The 21,043-nt window shown below is 42.5% G+C and overlaps 2 protein-coding genes across 5 annotated transcripts in view; one reads left to right on the top strand and one right to left on the bottom strand.

Annotated features, from left to right (window-relative positions):
- smarcd3b (SWI/SNF related, matrix associated, actin dependent regulator of chromatin, subfamily d, member 3b) overlaps positions 1-10,412 on the top strand; it is a 49,042-nt gene extending 38,630 nt beyond the window's left edge. For 2 of the 4 annotated variants that reach the window (XM_053628238.1, XM_053628236.1), the window contains exons 6-14: positions 1,078-1,173; positions 2,786-2,806; positions 3,198-3,299; positions 3,495-3,656; positions 3,877-3,974; positions 4,602-4,737; positions 4,844-4,966; positions 5,365-5,466; positions 6,225-10,411. In XM_053628238.1, the coding sequence (XP_053484213.1) occupies positions 1,078-1,173; positions 2,786-2,806; positions 3,198-3,299; positions 3,495-3,656; positions 3,877-3,974; positions 4,602-4,737; positions 4,844-4,966; positions 5,365-5,466; positions 6,225-6,278 (894 nt within the window). In that variant the 3' untranslated portion in view covers positions 6,279-10,411. Of the gene's footprint in view, positions 1-1,077; positions 1,174-2,785; positions 2,807-3,197; positions 3,300-3,494; positions 3,657-3,876; positions 3,975-4,601; positions 4,738-4,843; positions 4,967-5,364; positions 5,467-6,224 lie in introns of all 4 variants that reach the window. The other 2 variants (XM_053628239.1, XM_053628237.1) reach the window with 2 other exon arrangements.
- Positions 10,413-11,919: 1,507 nt separating this feature from the next.
- On the bottom strand, positions 11,920-20,350 carry chpf2 (chondroitin polymerizing factor 2). The gene is made up of 4 exons (XM_053628233.1): positions 18,482-20,350; positions 15,055-15,619; positions 14,395-14,577; positions 11,920-13,410 (listed from the first exon to the last, which is right to left on the bottom strand). Exons 1-4 carry the CDS (start codon positions 18,751-18,753, stop codon positions 12,139-12,141), a joined length of 2,292 nt encoding a protein of 763 aa, XP_053484208.1. The 5' UTR covers positions 18,754-20,350; the 3' UTR covers positions 11,920-12,138.
- Between the last annotated feature and the right edge of the window lie 693 nt (positions 20,351-21,043).

Here is a 21,043-nt window from a genome sequence, read left to right as displayed (position 1 = left end):
AGGAGTCCACAATTCCTAAAAGATCCTAGCTCTATAAGACACAGTGTGCAACATATGGAGACGATAAGCTGATAAACTGATGCATTCATATCTGACAAATCATCATTATTTTATTCAATCATAGACCTTTATGAAATAATTCAGTGCTTATACTAGGAAATTCACGAGGAAGAAATCATTTCTGAGATCGTTTATACCAATTGCTGTGTAGCTTACATTCACTCCAGGTTTATGTACATTGTTCTTTTGTGTAGTCTTTCCAGTGCTAAGCACAGAGCTGTTCAGACTAGCATGCTAGTCCATATGCCAATGTCAACATGAGCGCTGGAGGAACTGAAAGAGCCGAGAACTGCAGCTCGTGTGCTTTTGTCTGAGTGACCTCATAGCCTTTAAATGGCAGCTATGTGTGTTTTTAGTATGGTGAGGTTAAAATTATTTGGGTCGGCTCCAAGTTTCCGCCACTGCAATATGCTCCACTTACCAATGAGGTCATTCTACTTCTCCTGTGTAAACATTAACAGTTGGATCCATCTCACTTTCTTTCTGCTTTTTTTAAAAAAAAAAAAAACAAACCCTAATTTTTTAAAGTTTTATGTCTCCATATCGTACACTGAAGACCGAATAGTGCATGCTATTGCTTCACTGTAGAAAGGACAACACAACCATACTCTGAAAATTCATTCTGCCCTTTCAGCCATAAACAACTACATTGTTTAGTCTCAGAAAACGGTTTCCATTTTGGCCAGCGATTCGCTCCAGCGGTTGCTTGTTTTGCTTGGATACTGAGGTGGGTGATGGGTTTACCAAAAAAAGGAGTAGCCAAAAGCCTGAATGTCTAGCCAAGTGTTTAAGCAAAATTGTGCTCTGTAACCACACAAATGGAAAGCGTAGTCAACGATGACAGTTTTATACAGTAGCCCTGCTCTTTGGTTTGAATAGCATGATATAATTGTTGCAAAAAAAAAAAAAAAGTGCACCACTCTGAAGTTTTATACTGGAAAAGATCGAATATGCATTTCCAATTAGACATGCAAGCACACTTCTAATTAGAACACGCATGTTCTTGGTTCTTTCCAGCCAGGAAAAGTGAAAAGGAAGTTTTCATCCTTCTTTAAGAGCCTGGTGATTGAGCTGGACAAAGATCTGTATGGACCAGACAACCATCTAGTGGAGGTGAGCTTTCAGTCTACTCTAATCTCAAAGGATCCTGATTTTTCTCTAGAAGTTAATATTAGTGTTACATACACATGTTATAGCTAGTAAGCACACGGTTCATGGTTAGTCAAAACAGTTGCCTTCAACTTCAGCGGCTTCAACTGCACTGACACATTTAATTACAGATGTGCAGCTCACCACAGACAGCTTTTAGTCCTGAATCTCACCTCTGTCTTGTAAGGCTCCTTAGTTGTGGGAAAGACTTCAGAATTATTACAGGCATTGCGGTTTGGAACAAGGTTGAGTTTGTATGAAAATACGACTAAACATTCATAATGTTTGCTGGCCCCCTGGTGTCCAAATCGGTTGCCTGGAAAACTGCAGTTTTCCTTTCACTTCCTGTCAGGTTTCGCTAGCTGTGGAAGTTTTCATCATGAATTGTGAATACACGTGACAATCCAAAGACGTGCAGTCATGGAATAGTCATAGAATTGGAGCAGGGGATTTGTTTAATATATAAAACTCATCATTCTCGGTGTATGAAATCTAATTGGATTGTGGCCATTACAACAGTCGCTAGCTAACCTAATAGCTCAGACTGGGGATTGTTAGCAGGCTAGCATTAACGGCAGCCCCACGTTTGGTTGTGAAGCCTATACGTGTGCACAAGTTTCCATTTAGCTTCTTCATTGTGCCGTGTTTTACCTCACAATGAATGTGCGCTCGTGTACACGACATGGTAATAGCGCCATTTCTGGATGTTGTCTAGCCCAAGACTGAACCTCAGCTCATGCTTGCAAAATGCACTATATATGGCCAAACGTTTATGACGCACCTCCCCCTTTGCTGTTCTAATAACCTCCACCCGTCTGGGAAGGCTTTTATGAGATTTTGACGTGTAGTTATGGGGATATTGGGGATATGTGGTCAATCCGCCATTAGAGAAGTCAGGCACTGATGTTGGGTGAGAAAGCCTAGGGCTTCCAATTCAGCTCATAGGTGTTCACTGGGGTAGAGGTCAAGGCTTGGTGCCGGCCACCCGAGTTCTACCATTCCAGCTTTGGCAAACCATGTCTAATGGGGCTCGCTTTGTGCACAGTGGCATTGTCAGGCTGGAACAGGTTTGGGCCTCTTAGTTCCTACAGCATACAAAGACATTCTATACACTTGTGTGCTTCCGACTCTGTAGCAGTTTGAGGAAGAACCACATATCTATGTGTCCACATACACGTAGGTAGTGTAGGTGGCGTAGCCCACTTATCTTCCGGCAAAATAGGATCATATTTACACATTGAATTTGGGGATAATTGTCTGATGTTTTTCAGGCATGTCGATATTTTTGGAACATGCCGTAAATTTAAGTAAACAGTCAATGGAATGGAACGAAATGGAAAACGGTCTTTTGCTTATAGCTGCATTATTGTGAAGCGTTTGACTCGAGCTGACCTTACACAGACATCTAGACCATAACGACATCATATCAAGTGTTGCTGGCTTAAAGTGATTCTTATACATTTGTAGTGTTTTATAGCAGGCTACAGATTGTAGTTAGTAAGGTGCATGTGGTGCATGCTTAGTGAGTGTAGCTGCCTGAAAAACCTCAAGGAGCTTCAAGTGTTTTTCTTTTCAGCTGCTGAGCAGCGGAGCTCAGGTAAGTTTCAGCCTTGCACACAGTCCAAAACAGTGTGTCTTAAAACCATAATTACTTTTCATTTAGTTCATTCAAGTGCTCACTGAACAGTTCCTCTAGAATGGATTAGAGTGATTTAGTACATCACACATGGGTTATAGCTTACATAAGTACAGTAGATCAGGGACAAGTCAACTGTTCTGTAATGTAGAGTATGCACAATTCATATTTTCTTTTTTAATAATAAATACCTGACGTCATGTCATTTTTCAAAATGATTTCCTGACAGTAAGGCTTATGTATTTTCGTTGTGTTTTTTTTTTTTTTTGCCTGTGCTTATATTTATGCATAAATGAATGTGTGTGTATATACACCCGTTTTGAGTGTTAAAACCACTTTATTTGTGTCCTAGTGGCATCGCACTCCCACCACTCAGGAGACCGATGGCTTCCAGGTGAAAAGGCCAGGGGATGTCAATGTACGCTGCACTCTGCTGTTAATGCTGGATTATCAGGTGAGTCTGATTTAACTCGGCTGTCACATGGTTTGCATTGAATTTCGCTTTAAATTCACATATTAGCATGTTCTATGACTTAGCCTCCGTCGTATTCATGGCCGTATAGGAAATCAGTGAGACCACGCACCACAGTGTGTAGTTAGATATACAGTTGTATGTTTGTTTCTACTGAAAGTGTTCTCTCGTTTGCAGCCGCCTCAGTTTAAGTTGGACCCGCGGCTTGCTCGGCTGTTGGGTATCCACACTCAGACACGCTCGTGCATCATCCAGGCCCTGTGGCAGTACATCAAAACCAACAAGCTGCAGGACTCCCATGACAAGGAGTACATCAACTGTGATAAATACTTTCAGCAGGTAAAGCTTGTGACTAAAGGAACTAAATTTCCCTCTTAGCCCTAAGTTAACTTTATTAGTTAAGTCAGTTGCCAGGTTGTTCATCTCCGTGGCACGCGTCTGTATAAATCAAGGATAGATAAATGAAATAGATTACATTTTTATCGATTGAGTAGGTGAAGCGCAACCTCATCTCACGTGCGACTCCGTTCCATTGTAATGAAAACATGTGCTTTTGCAGATTTTTGACTGCCCTCGTCTGAAGTTCTCCGAGATCCCTCAGCGCCTGACTAACCTGCTGCTTCCCCCTGACCCCATTGTCATAAACCACATCATCAGGTCAGTCTGTCTGTCTATCATTGTTCGCATTTAGACCACTGTTGTCTGGGGTCAGCCTTAATACACTATATGGCCAAACGTTTGCATTCCCAAAACCGTCGCCACAAAGTTGGAAGCACGCACTTGTCTAGAATGTCTTTATATGCTGTAGCATTACAATTTCCCTTCAGGTTTGCCCAAACCTGCTCCACCATGACAGTGTCCCTGTGCACGAGGTGAGCTCCATGCAGACGTGGTTCGCCTCTTTTGGAGTCTAAGAACTCCTGAGTGGCCTGAACCGAGCCTTGACCTCAACCCCACTGGACACATTTGGGATGAACTGGAACACCAAATTGTGTGCCAGACCTCCTCACCCAACATCAGTGCCTGACCTCACCCGTGGTTGAATGAGCAATTCCCCACAGCCACGCGCCAAAATCTAGTGGAAAGCCTTCCCAGAAGAGTGGAGGATATTATTCATATTATGAGATGTTCAACAAGCACATATGGTGATGTGATGGTCAGGTGTCCACATACTTTTGGCCATATAGTGTACATTATAACGCTGAATATTGCTGTGCATTGCAGTGCCTCTGAAAGTCATAGTTATAGCATGAGTTAAAGGCATTGTTGTCTTGGTGTGTACAGTGTGGACCCAAACGATCAGAAGAAAACAGCCTGCTACGATATAGACGTCGAAGTGGAGGATCCACTCAAAGCCCAAATGAGCAACTTCCTGCTCTCGACAGCCAATCAGCAGGAGATTGCCTCTCTTGACAACAAAGTAACCAACATGATAAACACGAATAGATCTTAGGGGCATTTCTCAAAACTCTTTGCATTGATGTGTTGGTCCTAACCTCTGGAGGTCTGATCTTAACCTGTTCCAGATCCATGAGACTATCGAGTCCATCAACCAGCTGAAGATTCAGAGAGACTTCATGCTCAGTTTCTCCCGCGATCCCAAAGGTTACATCCAGGACTGGCTGAAATCCCAGAGCAGAGATCTCAAAGTAAGTTCTTCCAACCTGTACAAACTCAAACAGTGGCTCGCTAGAATTTTCAAATCTGATCGGTCTGAAGGTGTTGATTTAATTTTTTAATGCTGTCGAAATACTGGCGTAATTATTATATTATGCTGCTAAGTGCATTGTTAATGTACAGTAGTAGTAAGTCATGGTCACTGAACTTGTTATGAAACATTGAAGACGTTTCCCAACACCTAACTTCATCGGTGCGACAACGAAGAGCCATAGTGATGCTGAATGTGGTGAAGCCCTTCAGAAAAGGCGCGACCTGTCTTAAATATTACAACACAAATCCACTCGTCTAGTGGATTTAGTACTACCGGACATATTCTGGATGGCTGTGAACCTTCACGCATGTTGTATTACGTTCTGATTGGTCACAGCTGATGACGGACGTCGTTGGGAATCCCGAGGAGGAGAGGCGGGCGGAGTTTTACTACCAGCCCTGGTCTCAGGAGGCGGTCAGTCGCTACTTCTACTGCAAGGTAATAGAACTAGACTTTTTACAGGACCAGGCTTTCGAATCCACACTGCAACTTCCCCACCTCCAACCAGTAAAAACCAATGAAAACACCCCCCTCAACGTGAAATTCCTACTCGTCAACTGCAGGTACACATTAGAACTAGCAGTTCCTTCTCCGTTCATGGAGTGACGTCAGATCAACATGGCTGCACACAGCGTCCGAGCTAAACAAAGTAGTACTTCTTACCTTTTAAACGAGTTGCTTGTTTGACCAACTCAACATACAGACATATTCTCGCTTGTTAAATCTAAAACGTTACCGTTTGCTGTTTTGAGAAGGAAAATATACATTACTCGTCACAGTTAGCTCGCTAATTTGTTGCTAACAAAAGTTGAACATGGAGGCGTCCATGGTTTGTTTTTGTTTTTTTTGGTCCCCGCCCCCCACTCTACAAGTTGAACGGGTCAAGATGGAAATTATGTCATTCCGACCTGCTTCAAACAAGTTGAACCCAAACTTATTCCAAGAGGGATAGAGCTAAGGAACTTATCAGCTTGATTATTTGATTAGTTTACTCTGTGTATCCAGATATAAATATATATATATATATATATATATATATATATATATAGTTAAAATATCCTTGATGATTCGTCCTCTGTGTAATTCGATCCATGCGACCCCCTCCTAAGCAAATGCAAATCAGTTCTGGAGGCTTATTTTTGTTTCTTCCTTCCTCAGACAAAGCTGAATTCCTCTTTCTCATTTCCTTCTGGCAGATTCAACAGAGAAGGCAAGAGCTGGAACAAGCCCTGGCTCTGAGGAATACCTAGACCAAACCCAGACACCAGCTCACACTCTGACAACACTTCCACAGTCTGAGCCACACGAATGTCCTCATTATCGCCACATTGGTTTCTACAGTGAGTGAGTGAGTGTGTGTGTGAGTGTGTGTGTGTGTGTGTGTGTCTTCATGTTTTAGTTGTCACTGTGACCCAGGACCCAATTACACACAGCCATTCCGAGGACCGCTTCTGTTTCTGTCTCAGCCAGTCACGGTGCTCTGCCTCATGTATTTTACATCAAGACACCAAGTCACGAACCTACTTCCCGTATCCTTGATCCATAATGCCGATCTTTAAAACGCGACACTTTAAAAAAAACGTGTCGTGTAGCGCAGACACGAACCAGGTTGCGAACGTCATCGTTTAGGCCGACGGAATTCCTTTTAACACACGTTTTAACGCTTTCAGTAGTTTATCAGTATTATTGCTTCGATCATTTTTGTGAGAATAGGTCATATTTCGTTGTTTCCCTCCCTCTGTAAAGAGCTCTTCAGTAAGCTGCTGCTTAATAGAGTGTAATTCTTGTTCATGTACAAATTCTTTTTAACTACCTATATTCGAATTGTGTACCTTCCTTTGCTTTGAGTTGTAGCAAATCGTAATCATTTTCAACGTCGTGTGCGTTAGGTTAAAGAGGTATGACGTGGATGTGTCACGACAGGGATGAACAAATCAAGACTTCATATGTAAAAGCTCCAGAAACCGAATGGAATAAGCTACAACCTGGTAGCTGTTACATCATGAAATAATGTAATACTATAAGGCAAGCTAGTTAGCTAGTGAAGTTCACTTTGTTTTATATAAGTCGGTCAGAATTACGAACGGTACCTAGGAATGAGGAAAAAAAAAAAAACCCCCCCCGACTCATTTGTCCATCCCTGAACTACATTTGTAGCTACAAGTTCCCAAATTCAGGACTCTGTATTCACTGTGCAGTATTATTCTATTCGAAAGGAAATGTTTTCTCTCGTACGTTGGTAAATACACAGTACCGACTTCACAGTATTTGGCGTTTCACACCATACTTCACCTTAGTTAGCCTATATGCTAATCACTACATTGTTAACATGCAGCGTTTCTTGGTAAGTTCATACATAGAGTAAGTCTGATGTAGGTAGTAACAAGTTGTACATATGTAAGAATTACTCCGTACTAAACACTAAAGCCCTTTAAAGAGTCTTTTTTTGTTTGATCGGTATTTATAAAGTGTAATATGTGACCTGCGCCATCGTTCTGAGATTTATACATCTCTGAAGCGCAACATTTCAGACCTACGACCAATAAGATCTTCGTGGAGGATTAGGATGTGCTCACTTGGGTTGATTGTAATCCAAAACGTTTTGGCAGGTACTTGCTCGTTCAAGGTTTTCCAAATTAAACAGAAGGAGAGAAAGAGAGAGAGAGAGAGAGAGAGAGAGATGTAACGTGTAGCTGATTAGCTTTTCTACAGCTTTTTCCTCAAAAGTAGTAAATGCCTCATTTGAACGTTTGAGAGCTTCCCAGCTATATTTGTTGTTTGACGTTTACAGCAGTATTGGCACAGTCAAAAAAAAAACAACAAGTTGAGACTTTATTTAAATCATAACCAATAAAACCCTAAAAACAGACCCGCACACGGTTTCCACACAGATAGACGATTGCGACTTCCGACTGCAAACAGTGTGGAACGTGTCACATATGATTAAGATCATATAAGTAGAAGGTCTCAGAAACAAACCCATGCGGTTTTTCTTCCCATCCCCCATCCCCCAAAAAAAGTATAATGATCTAAGCTGCTGGTCAGCAGTCGACGTGTCAAAATCTGCTTCCTCCAGCCGAATATTTGCATTTGACTGATGTTCATTAAACGACAATTCCTACTTTGAAGGATTTAAGTTTGCAGTGTTTTAAAACACTTTCTTTTGCAAGGTCGTTAACCCACAATGAAGGTTATGTGAAAAGAATGAAGTCCAGTATGAAGCGTAGTCAATTCTTCCAAAATAAAAAAAAAAAATGTAAAAAGTCCGTTGACACTTTTGCTTGTATGCTTTATTAAATAGACCACAGGTCAGGATTGTATAAATACTGACACATGATTTTGTTGATATCTGTGAGATAATCTCAATGGGTCCAAAGCCTGTGTTTACTCTACATGCAAGTGTGAACAGTACTGATCTACTCATATTCTGTCTGTTTTATGGCTTTCCTGTTGGATTCTGTACCAGCGGTCTCAACAGCTTAGGGTTAAAGTATTTATTATGTCATTTCATGATGAAGGGCACTGACTGAATGAACGCTGTAGAAACTGGTAAATATTATGTTTAGTTTGTAGTTCAAAAAAAAAAAAAAAAATTTAAAAAAAAACACGCCTCGGTCGAGTACCACAACGTTTGAAACTTTTGCACTAAGTTGTTAATCACGAGTCGGTCGATTTGAAATATTGTTCACTTGAACCGAGGGAATGAAATGAAGGAAAAGAAAAGCTGACCTGTGCTCGTTTTTTGTTAGTTGATATGTTGTGTACTGTATCACCGGTGTAACGTTGTCCTCGCCTCCCCACTGGCTGTGTGTGTGTTGGTTCTCAGCCCAGTTCGAGGGTAACAACCGGGTTGTTATAAATGCCTGAGCGCTTCACATCAAACGTCTTCTCGTGGAAGGAGAGTTCACGCTTTCTGCGCAGCCTCAGTCAAAATGATCTCTGAGGGTCAGCGTCCACTTTTCTTAAAGCCTACGCATGCTGCATGGACAGATTTTTATACTTTCATACACGGACGTTTCACACTCTTCACACTGATGGAGGAAACCGGAAGAACAACACCGACTCGCAGAGAACTGTGGGTCAAAGCTCGAGGGGGGAAGAAAAAAAAAAGGACAAAAGATGACCCGTTCTGGTCAGCTACTGTTTTATTTTTTAAAAGTCTTCTGTATTGCTGTTGTCTTGTCTTTATAAAAGACTTAGTGATTTTAGTATGGGGGTGGGGGGGAAAAAAAATAGAAGCACACAACAGATTTCTACCAAGATGCGTCCAGGTTCTGTGTCGTTCATCGAGACTATAGCACCCCCTACTGAAGCTCCTGAACACAGCATCTACCGGATCACAGATCATGATCATGCTAGATGTTTCCACTTCAGCACCAGTGTGGACTCTTAAATGCTCTGTATTTTCCGTTCTCCTGCTGATTTCTTCCTCAGCCCACTAGCTGTCACACGGTGGAGTGATGGAGCCACCATAAAAATCCAACAAAACATCTGTCACTAATGTTGTTTTTTTTTTTGTAATCAATTGTTATACACAAATGCAACATGTTAATCTGATACTTATTCACCACAGCGATGACGCCGACATGATGGTTGGTGTCGTACTGCTAGGTTAAGATCCACCAAACTACGTGAAGACCCATGTAACGTTGACTAAGAAATATAATTAGTCGAAATTGCATTGAGTAGTTGTTGTTGTTTTTTTTTTTTTTGTTTTGTTTTTTAAATAACTGATTAAATCTTTTACAAGACTTCCATCGGGTCACGCCTGCATGCACGTCTGTGTTACAGGTCAACTTCCACCAGCTCTTGATGCCAACTGTGGCCTGTATTTTAAGTCTGATGTCAACACAGAACAATTTGTATGCAATGGATGTACATGACGGATCAGCCGAGTGGTTTTCTAGTCAGTGTTGATGAACTTTCTGTACACATGCAGTAGGGTGTTTTTTTGATGCTACACTATGATTAGGTTTCTCACTCGTACTGTTCTATATTTTCGTTGTTCACTTTCAACAGAGAGAACGTAGAATGAGAATCACAAGTGTGGATGTAAATAATAATAATAATAATAAAAAAAAAAAGCGCTTGCCAAAGTTTGTAAAAGAAACCGGCTCCTGAGGCTGTTGTGACTTTTATTTGTGTGTGTGTGTGTGTGTGTGTGTGTGTGTGTGTGTACTGACTTGAGAACTCATTCTAAAACCAGATTCATTACTGAAAGGACAATGTGAGACATTTCCAGACTTTCTAGAACCTTCCAGTAATATAAATACAGGTGCTTAAGCCCACCAGTTTAGTTTAGTTCCAAGCCACCACTGCCCCCAGTGTATAGGTGTCCTGCTCGGATGAAACACACACAACTTTGGTCATATAGTATTTATATCTTGGTGCTACAGTTAAAATGCATTCTGTCTGTTTTATCTATAGATTAAAAAGTGACTGATTCGGAATCCTACTTGTAATACGTTTCATATTTATCATCACACATTTGATATCTTTGAGAATATAAAAGTATATTGATTCATTTTAATATGAAATACTGCTGTATGTGCAAACCTGTTCTTCCTTTAGCCCTTTATACACACACTGTATTCATGTTTCCTGCACTAAATATGCCTTGAGAAGTTTTCTCCCCTTTTTCGACGTCTAAACCCATCGTTAAACAAACCCTCACACTGAACTTACTGATGATAACTCCAACTAGCCTCATACCGATCGAGAGAAAAGTAAGCCTACAATAGGTCTTTGTCATGCCTGGGTTTGCTCACACAGATCTGTCGTTGTGTTTCACCGCCTCGCGGCACCAAAGAGAAACAGGTGGTGTCTTGTATAGTGAGTGACCTGAGTGTGCGTTTAAAAAAAAAAAGAGCCTTTTCACTCCCTTCTTCCGAGCTGCCTGATTTCACCGTCGTTTTATTACAGGAAATGACTTCGGTGAGAGAGCAGGCAGACTGGGAGAGCCATGTAAACATCAGGCTCTCACCTCAACCCCTTCCTTCAGGTCTTTCTCACTCTCCCGCTATTCCCTGAAGCGTTTTCTCCCTCCACGCATACGGCACGTGCGCCGAATTCCTGCCTCGGCTAGAGAACGTCCTGAAAGAGAAGATGGGAGTTGAGGTAATAGCACAGCATAACTTATTTATCCTCCTAAGCCTCCTCCAGTACAGAGTGTTCCTTTCTACTGTGGAGTGAATCTAAAGCCAATCCCCTGCCACAATTTAATATGGGACTCTGTATCAGGAAGAATGAATATGTGGTCATGTGACTTGGCCTGCTAAGAATTAAGTCGCACTGTGACATGAAACACGCCATGAGTGGGAATATGAGTTTCTTTTTTTATATATATATATATATATATATATATATATATATATATATATATATATATACATATTATGCTCAGTCTCAGGCATAACGAATAATCTCCACCTCCTTCCTCCAGCTTCAGTGCAAATCTAATAATATATGTAATATCTCTACAGCTACCAAGAGACGTACGGGATGTTATTGTTTTAAACTTGTTTTGGCTATACGAGCTATTTTTAAATCACTTCTTAAAACTGATCTTTATTCTTCGGCTGTTAACCGATTGATCGATTTCCTTGTATTCTAGCGTTATTATATCGTGTCTACCGTACAGCACTTCGGTCAGTCTCGGGCTGGTTTGAAATGCGCTTTAGAAATAATACTCTAGTGGGCTTTTTTGATCATTAAAAAAAAAAAAATCAATAATAAATAATAAATTCTTATTGTTGCTTAGCGCATATCTGAAAGTAGACGTCGGATCCCGACATGTGGTAGGGTTCCTGTTGTAAAAATTACCGCATCAGATAATTACTGACCTTAACTAATCACGAAGACGTTAAGAAAGAACGTGATGTCCAGACTTACTGAATAAGATATCTTTAATCAGTGTCGTCGTTTAACGTGGATTTGCTTTACTGAAACGGTCTCACATTCTATATTCTCGGATATACGTTCAACAAGTTCATCATGGAATTATTAAAGGTTGGTTTTCACAGTTTGCAGACTAATGTTCAGTAAGGCCAGATACAATGGCAGAATGAGACTCCCGAGAGGCGGGGCTACCTCCCTTTCCAGCAACATGTCCTAGGTGCTGTTTGCCTGCTCTTGTTCAAACAGAGCCATAGCTAAGTGCGAGCGTGAGGCCAGCCCTTCTAAATTGCTCAGCACACAGCGATGGTAGATGTCTTCGCTGAACCGGGGGTTACAGGCTCGCCGTACGTATTTCTGGATCAGAGCCGGCTCCACGGCCCGGAAGACGTGTAAGCTGGAGTAGCGCACGAAAATCTCGTAAACGTCCATGCTCTCCAGAAGCTCGTCATTGTCCATGACGTCATTGGCCATCTTGGTACGGGTTGCCATGTAGTCCGCGTTGTAAAAACAGGCCTCGTCGAACGCGTGCCGGTCGAAGCGGCCGTCTCGGAGCACCTCGGAAGAATACGACGACGCCGCGGAAGGTTGCTGGTCGCGGTACACTAGAGCTGGGCTGTACTCTTGGAAATGAACAGGGAAGAAGACCTGCCAGTTACTGATGGCGTTCATACGGCAACGGTTCAGGAAGTCGCCGGTGACCTCGGTCCACACGCTGGCTAGGAAGAAAAGCGTGTCCACTGGATGCTTCTTGGAGATGATGTCCATCAGCTTGACCTGTGACGGAACCTCTGTTTTGACGCTGATCCACGGGATCTTCACGTCGCTGTAGCGCTTCTCCACCTCGCTGATCATAGATTTCACACTGGCAAACACGTCGGTCTGGCTGACCCTCTGTGCATCGAAGGGGTCATACACAAAAAGGAAGGTCAGTAGAGCATTGTCCCGCGTGTCCAAAGTGTTCATCACGTACGTGTCCAGAAAGTTTCCCACAAAGTCCTGATCCCGTGCAGTCACTGGAAGGATGACCTGCACTCTCGTTGCTTCAGTTACATAGGGCATTGGAATGATCTCTATGGAGCTGAGAGGCCTTAGCAAGCCCACGCGCTTGGCGATCACCTGACTGTGGCCTTTCTGCGTGAAGGCCTGTAGGGCCAGATCCAGTATATACTCCATACCACGTGTGGGGTCAAAGCGGCGGTAGCCGTTCAACAAACGCTGCTTCCGGAAACGCAGCTGTGGTTGATAGCGCTCGTTTAAACGCTCCACGGCGGTCTCCAAAATGGAGTCGACGTCTGCACGGTCTGCTCCACGGAGCTCGCACTTCGGGGAGCTGTCGGCGCAGGAGTAGATGTGCTCTTCTGTGAAATACTCCCAGTTGATTACTTCAAATCGTGTCTTGGGACGGAAAGGCGGGTTGACCCCGATGGGCCAGGTGGCTCCTGCTTTGCCTTCTGGAGTGAGCTCACTCAGATTGTTGATTTGAACCTGTGCCAGAGTAGACAGAGCATTAATACAGATTCACCGAAAGCGAATGAACCCGACACGATGGCTTTTTTTTTTTTTTTTTTTTTTAAAACACCCAGTGGAACGGACTTCTGTTCTACAGCTAATAAATTCATGTTAATACTGGGTCTTTCTGCTCTGTAAGGATTACAATCCAACGGTTGTTTTAGGCAGCATGTCTGGCTGCCCCCGGGAGACCGTTTCCCTCCGCAGCCAGGCTGGTAATGCAGCGGTGGAATTTTAGAGTGAATTGCCCAGTTCTCAAACAACCGTGGCTCTTTACACTAGCCATTAAGAAACCAACGAGAGAAGAGAATCCAAAAGAGTAAACGACTTCGCAAAGATGAGAATGAGCAAAACGGCAAATAAGAAGCCGTCAACACGGTTTAATACGAAGCCGCTCTTTCCAGCCTGATTTTCTTTATAGCTGGAACGGTCGTTTCTAGACTGATGGCAGAGTTGCCACTGGGCATGCTCAGACTGTTATCTGGGAAACGAACAAGAAAAGAAGGCTACAACACCACAGCAGAAGTCTGTCCGAAAAGACATCTCATAGTCCCGCCCATAGTCTCGTCCCAACGTAGCAAAAACAAGTCGAGTTTGTAACACTTAACATGAACAGATCAAACATTATTTCTTATTGATATTTGAACGATACTATGTAACTGTATTCGTAAAATATAAGTAGGATTGTCATGTAGAGGACATTCACAGGCGTTACAAATGCCTCTACGTTGTTTTTCGAATCCTTCTGTGTTTTATAATTTTACTTTTATCTTCAACTCATTTGGACGGTGCTTTTATCCAAAGCGACTTAGAGTAGTCGAGAGGTTAATGGACCCATAGTGCTGGGATTTGAACTCGCAAGCTTCCACTCAGCAGCCCAAAGCTTTAACCACTGAGCTACATGATTTTATTATTACGTGTGTAATTGTAATGTATGTGCTACTGTATACGGCTACGCACCTGTAGCTGCTGTATTTGGGTGTAGGTCCAGTCCAGTTCAATCTGGCTGTAGCGTTTATGTAAGCGATACATGAGCGCCGGCTCTGAGACTGGGTGCACGGTGAAGGCGTTCTTGAACTGCGTGCTGTCCTCGCGATCAGGGTCTGCGTTTTTCTGCAGCTCAAAGTAATAGTAGGTCATCTCCTAAAGTACAAGAAATACGATAGGAACGAGACGTTATTTCTTTATGGTAGGACTTTAAAATCCAAAGTATAAATATTCTACGAACTACTAACACGCTCTTAACATATAGAAAGCGATGGGTGGACTTCAGCTCGAGTTTAAGGCTTTATACTGTAGAGGCGCTGTCGGATTATGGATTCTGATTGGTCGGAAGGGTTTGATGAATTTTCTAGAATAGAACAGCTCCTCACGGTGTTAAAAGAGATCTCTCTGACAAATCTAGAGCAATGTCTTCATGTTTAACACTGCTATTAAACCGAGAACATCACAGCTGTGTGATTACGGGCATTCTTCCAGTTCAAATGACTCCTCTCATAACAAAATATAGCATAAGTGTTCATACTCGGGGCGTGATTAGTCAGCATGTCTCAACAGTTACAGCATTCAGTGGAAGAATTACAAGGCAGATCTGTGACCTTATGAGGAATTTAGTTTCACCTGGTGCTTTTCCATGCAGCTCAGTCCCAGGTAGTCGATAATGCAGCGGCCCAGCCACTCGTCAGGCCTGACGCTGAGGATGTCGTTGCGGCAAGCGTCGAGGTGTGGCTGTAGCCGGGCCAGCAGGCTCCGTGACAACAGGTAGCCGTACCCGCCGTGGCAGTAGCGAGCTCGCTCTTCACCGCCGATAAACTCTTCTGCGCGGCCCATGTAGAGATCCTGTCCCGCGCTCAAATGCCCCACTAGGTTCATGATGCGCTCTGCCTGTGTGTATGTGTCGTCCTGGGCCAGATAGAACCAGTCGTATTCGTTGCCGTGGTGCTGATGCAGGTGACGGATGGTTTCGTACATGAGCCAGACGGGTCGGTCGTCACCGTGAGCGACCACGGTCATGCCGTGGGGCAGCTTGGTGGCGCGGAGGCCGGTGAAGAAAAAGGTGCGGTGGAAGCGGTGGGCCACGGTACGGTTCACCGCCACGGCCAGCGTGTTAAGGGTGGCGCGCGAGGTCAGGATGCCCACCAGGAGGCGCTCACGAATGCCAAGTTCTGTGTGGATATAACGGGTCCTGCAGCGAACACAGACTGCTACCGTTAGAAGAACGAACAGACTAGTAAAAACGTTACACGTTAAATATTACATCATATTTTTTTTTCTGTATGCTCTCATGGAAATGTGGTAGTCGGTATACACCAGCACACCATGTATGCTATATAAAACGAAGCTTTTCATAGCCTTTTCTGTTCACTCGTTGATCTACATGTGTTATTTCACCATAAGATCGACCTCCTGTCAGTGTGAATCAGGCGTCAGGGTAGCGGCAGTGAAATTCTCGTCTGTAGAGAGCGTCGAGATTAACGCTGCCATCGTTTCATGAAGTTTTTTGCAACATTACCAGTTTATTGCATAACCGTATCACAATAACTTTAACCAACGCGGCATTCGTCGAAATGTAAGAGTATGCCGTTCAAGTGAGAACTGCAGACTCGTTTAAGACTTTATGAAGAATTATAAATTGAAGGTCTGATGCTGGAAACACTACGTACCTGGGAAAGGAATTCACACAGTGGTGTTACTTTTCTGCTCTCCGGAGCGGCCGCGCTCTACTGTAGACCTCAGTAATATTACACAGAATATTTCTCTCTCGCACTCGGTTTTAGGAAACACGTCTGTTGCGTCTAAGAGCCTGTATTTCTCCACTCTGTACTTCTGCAGTGAAGTATTTCTGATTGTGTACATCACTGCATTATTTAAAGCCATAGTCTGAGTGCTTAAAAAAAAAAAAAAAAAAAAAGGCTTAAAAAGATTAGCCCCTATACACTATATAAAAAAAAAAAAATACAGACACTTTTATGAACTCTTTTAGTTCCTGCTCCAGTGTTTTTATTTTATTTTTTGCGAATCAGGAATTTATTGCTGTTTGGTCAAGTGTGACGTTATATTTTCTCCAGGACGACTGAAGTCAGGATGCTACTGAGGAGCCGAGGGTTAAGGGACCCGTGGTGGTGCTGAGATTTGATCTAACAACCTGTGTTAGCCCACTAAGCCACGGGTGTGCAGTCTTTTGCAGGAGCAGGATTTCATTCCAATCAAGCAGGAGCCACACCTGATTCCACCCATTTAATCAGCTGACCTTGGCTTTCGGTAAACTCAGGTGTGGAATGAAAACCTGCACCCACACCGGCCCTTTCCGGATAAGACTGGACATGCCTGTATTACATCAGACGCAGTGCAAGACATCAAAACGGCATGTTCTCATGACTGCAGAAATACTAAAAATCATATTTCATACCATGCAATTAACCTCCTCGAGGTTCTGAGTTGCGTCAAGCTGAAATGTCGTAAAAGTTGCACTGTTTGGGTCACTTTTATTATAGTAAATGACCATTACAGTGCCTGTGATGTGATGGAAAAGTATCTTTCCTGTCTCAATAACACCATAAACTTTCATTTGATGTTCTTATTCAAACTGCTATATACAGGGTGTGTGTGTGTATGTATGTGTATATATATATATATATAATATACAGTGACATGGAAAAAATAAGTACACCCCATGGAAATAGTTGTTTTTTTTTTTTTTTACATAATTGGACAAGCAAACATTTGATCCTCTTTGTAAACAGTGCCTATTAATGAACTTAATCACTACACTATATCAAATGACACATATAAAATTGACATTTTGTATTGATTTTCCCAATTTAAATGAAGTCACGTGGAAAAAGTAAGTACACCCCATACATTTATCACCATCAAATCAATAAAATTAGAATCAGGTGTTCAAGATTGGATGTCAGTGGTTAGATCCTACTTAGGGAGTGCAGGTGGAACCGGTCTTATTTACACCCCTCTCATATGTAGTGTCTGGTGTTCCCTTTGCTATTGAGGTGTGTGGTGTCATCATGCCAAGATCTAAAGACTATAAGGCATTCAGAAAAAAAAAAAAGGTTGTGGACGCCTATTATTCTGGCAAGGGATTTAAAAAGTTCTCCAAGTGACACGGATTTCAAACGACATGTGTGGTGGAGACCAAAGACAGCTTTTCAGGAGAAGCACCTCATACCAACTGTGAAGCACGGTGGTGGAAATGTTATGGTTTGGGGTCGCTTCGCTGCCTCAGCGACTGGACGGCTTGCATTCATTGATTCAACTATGAATTCGGCATCATATCAAAGAGTGCTCGAAGATGATGTGAGGCCGTCTATCCGAAAGTTGAATTTGGACCGAATGTGGACCTTTCAACAGGGTAATGATCCTAAGCACACTAGCATATCCACCAAGGGATGGCTCAAAAAGCAGAAATGGAGTGTTATAATATGGCCTAGTCCAAGCCCGGATTTGAATCGCATTGAAATGTTGTGGGGGGGATTTGAAACGGGCAGAACATGCAAGAAAAACCCTCAAACATCTTGAAACGGAAAGAATATTGCATGGAAAAGTGGTCAAAAATTCCAGCAAGCCTGGTGGACAATTATGCAAAACGCCTACAAGAAGTTATTTCTGCTAAAGGGGCAATACTAGATTCTGAGGCCAAGCGTGTGCTTACTTTTCCCACAGAACTATATCACATCTACTGATATGTCTGTTAAATATAAATGACTGAAAAAGCTTTATTAATAGGCACTGTTTCAAAGAGGATCAAATGTTTGCTCGTCCAAATATGTCAAAGAAGCCAACGATTTCCATGGCGTGTACTTGTTTTTTTTCACATGACTGTATATATATACGACATGGTGCTGGCAAACACAGTCCCCTATGTATGGAGATTTTTGGGACACCGTATATGATCCAGGCATAGAGAGTTAAAAGTTAAATAACTTGTCTAGAACTCCTGGGATTTGAACTCACAACCTTCACAAGCTCGAATGCTTAACTGCGGAATATCCGAGCAAAACCACTGAATGACTTATCACTTAGCTGTACTGACCTGAGCACTTTCTTATGTGGCTTGCTCGGGTCCTTGTTATAGGGTACAATGCGAGGTTGGAAATCCTCGCTCCTGTCCCCTCCTTCCACTCTCTCGGGTTCTCCGACACGGGCGCCCGGAAGTAGTCCAAGACGCAGCTGATCGCTGCAGACCTCGTCCGTGTCCCCCTGCGTCCAGGACACCATAAGCAGGCTGAGACTGCATCCCAACGACAAGCCCAGGATGAGAGGCAGGGCTGGCCGGAAGACGGCAAGGAAAGGGGACAGGCGCATGATTGAAAGTGGATCGATGTCCTGCGAGTCCTCTGGAGTAGTCCGGATAGCAGGGACAGCTCTGACTCTAACAGTCCCTTAAGTTCTTCACGGTACCGAGAAACGCCTTGTGAATGAGGTAAGCTGGAAAACTAGGCTTGCTCTGAAAGGGACATCTTTTATTCTGAACTGAGGACAATTAATACAGCGAAACCCTCAGCAGGATGTCGACTACGACTTGACATGTCGTTGGGTCAGTGTGCATTTTCCATGCAGTACAGATCATTATATAGGAAACAAACTAAAACAGGATATTCTTAAGAGCTGGGTATATTCCTAAGGGTTAAAAAAATCTCATTTTTAACATTTAACCACCCCCAAAAAACTGTCTGGATTCCTCAGTAACAATGTTGCTCTGTTCTTCCTGATTTAAACCAGCCACAAATGAAGAAGTACCAAATTACACGTCGGAATCTCTCAGTTCAATAAGTCTCACCCACTCACTTAGTTACGAAACTGACAGAAATAAACGCTATGTACACGAACGGTCGTTTCTGCTCTACATCAATAACGCTATTCCAGCTATCCACGCTTTGGTTTTTTGTTTGTTTGTTTGTTTTTAATACAATGCTCAGTAGTCATGCCCAAACATCATCTTTTAATGTCCGGTTTAAAAATAATAATAATAATAATAATAATAATCACTTGGGTCGGGTCTTTTCCCCCCCGACAGCAGCAGCCGCTCTTCTTCACGCGTAAAAATACTGTTACCTTTAACTCATCACATCTTTGGTCAAAAACCTTGGACGGATAATTGTCTCGCTCTCTGTATCCGAGTCTTTATCTAAAAATATAAAACAAAATATAACATTCAATAAAAGCGGAGTGGCGTAAATACTCCAAACCAGAGACGCCGTCACACGACTTAAAGAGGAGGAGGAAGAGGAAAAAAAAAAAAAACAGAAGCACGGTCGCAACGCGTACAGTAGTCCCCCAGAAACAAGACACGAACACAAAGGTTCCGCACTCAGCTGTACTATATGTAGTGTACACTATGTAGTGTGCATCTCAGGCAAGAAACCAAGAAGCCTGCGATTATTTTAGGATTATTTTTTAACGCTTTCACAAGTTGCTGTAGTTGTTGTTATTATAGTTATATAAATAAATTCCTACAGCAACAAAATAACACCGACCACGAACCACTTTCAAATTAATCCATCCTTCCATCCATTTTCCATACTGCTACATTACCCCCACCCAGAGGAAGCGCCTGATGCATTTGGAGACTGCAAACTCCACACACACAAGGTCGAGGCAGGATTCGAACCCCCAACCCCAGGGGTACAAGGTAAGCATGGTAACCCACTAACTCAATGAGTTTGTGTGACCGTTTGTACAAAGGTTATGTGCATATTTGCCCCATGTTCACGCAGGTTTCCTCAGGGTTCTCCAGTTTTCTCCCACCTTCCAAACATCCATGTAGGCAGACTGAAAAAGCGATTGAGTGTGTGAATATTTGTGTGTAAGGTGCACTGCTGTGAACTTTTGTTTCATCCAGGGTTTGTTCCAACCTCACACCTAGTTTTCCTGATATAGACTCCGACATCCCCACATCCTTGACCCTGAACTGCATTGTTTTTTAGTTTCTGCCCCTGTGATGCCATTGGTTGTTTCCCCCGATGTGTCCAGGTGTTTTGTGCTGAGTCCTGGATTCATTTTTACACATTTATATACATTCTAGTCTTGATGCAAAGTCTTGTATATTTTATTGTGCATTTTGGAGTGGTGTTCACTGTTTCCTGTCTTCCTGACTTTTGTTTCTCAGGCGACTCTCGCTCATGTTTACGTTGATTTTGGATTATCCTAGTTTAAAATATCTATGATTTGACCTCTGCCTGGAATTATGATTTATATGATTTTGTTGGATTTCCCTAAATAAACATAACATTAACTTTACACATTTGCATCCTGCCTCCATATACTGCTCGCTACAAAGACGTGATTATTCCCAAATCCTATTTAGTAATAATAACGTATAATAGCACTGTTAAAATTCACCTAAGAGAAAAGACATGGCTAAGCACACTGAAACTTTTTAGATTCACTGGTTTCTATTTGGAGTTCACAGAAGTCCCATATCCCTAGAGAGACAGATTATAAGACTATTATTAATATTACAATGTCCTACATATGATATCATTATTAACTCAAGAGCTCATACTCTCATTTATATAAATCCAAAGCAAATTCAGTCTCCCAAGAGAGAGTCAGTGTTAGAGTCCAGACAGACTACAAACGCTATTATTAGTAC

The sequence above is a fragment of the Ictalurus furcatus genome, chromosome 7 (assembly GCF_023375685.1).
Source record: "Ictalurus furcatus strain D&B chromosome 7, Billie_1.0, whole genome shotgun sequence".
Taxonomy (NCBI): Eukaryota; Metazoa; Chordata; class Actinopteri; order Siluriformes; family Ictaluridae; genus Ictalurus; species Ictalurus furcatus.
Note: the sequence above shows the minus strand (reverse complement) of the source record. Positions and strands in the feature narration are given on the sequence as shown.

Bases quoted from the DNA above. Each gene is read 5' to 3' on its own strand.
- chpf2 (XM_053628233.1), bottom strand. From the start codon at position 18,753: ATGCGCCTGTCCCCTTTCCTTGCCGTCTTCCGGCCAGCCCTGCCTCTC. The intron at 15,620-18,481 runs GTCAGTACAGCT...TGTTCGCTGCAG, and splicing joins CCACATAAGAAAGTGCTCAG to GACCCGTTATATCCACACAG. The intron at 14,578-15,054 runs GTGAAACTAAAT...CTTGTACTTTAG, and splicing joins GCTGCATGGAAAAGCACCAG to GAGATGACCTACTATTACTT.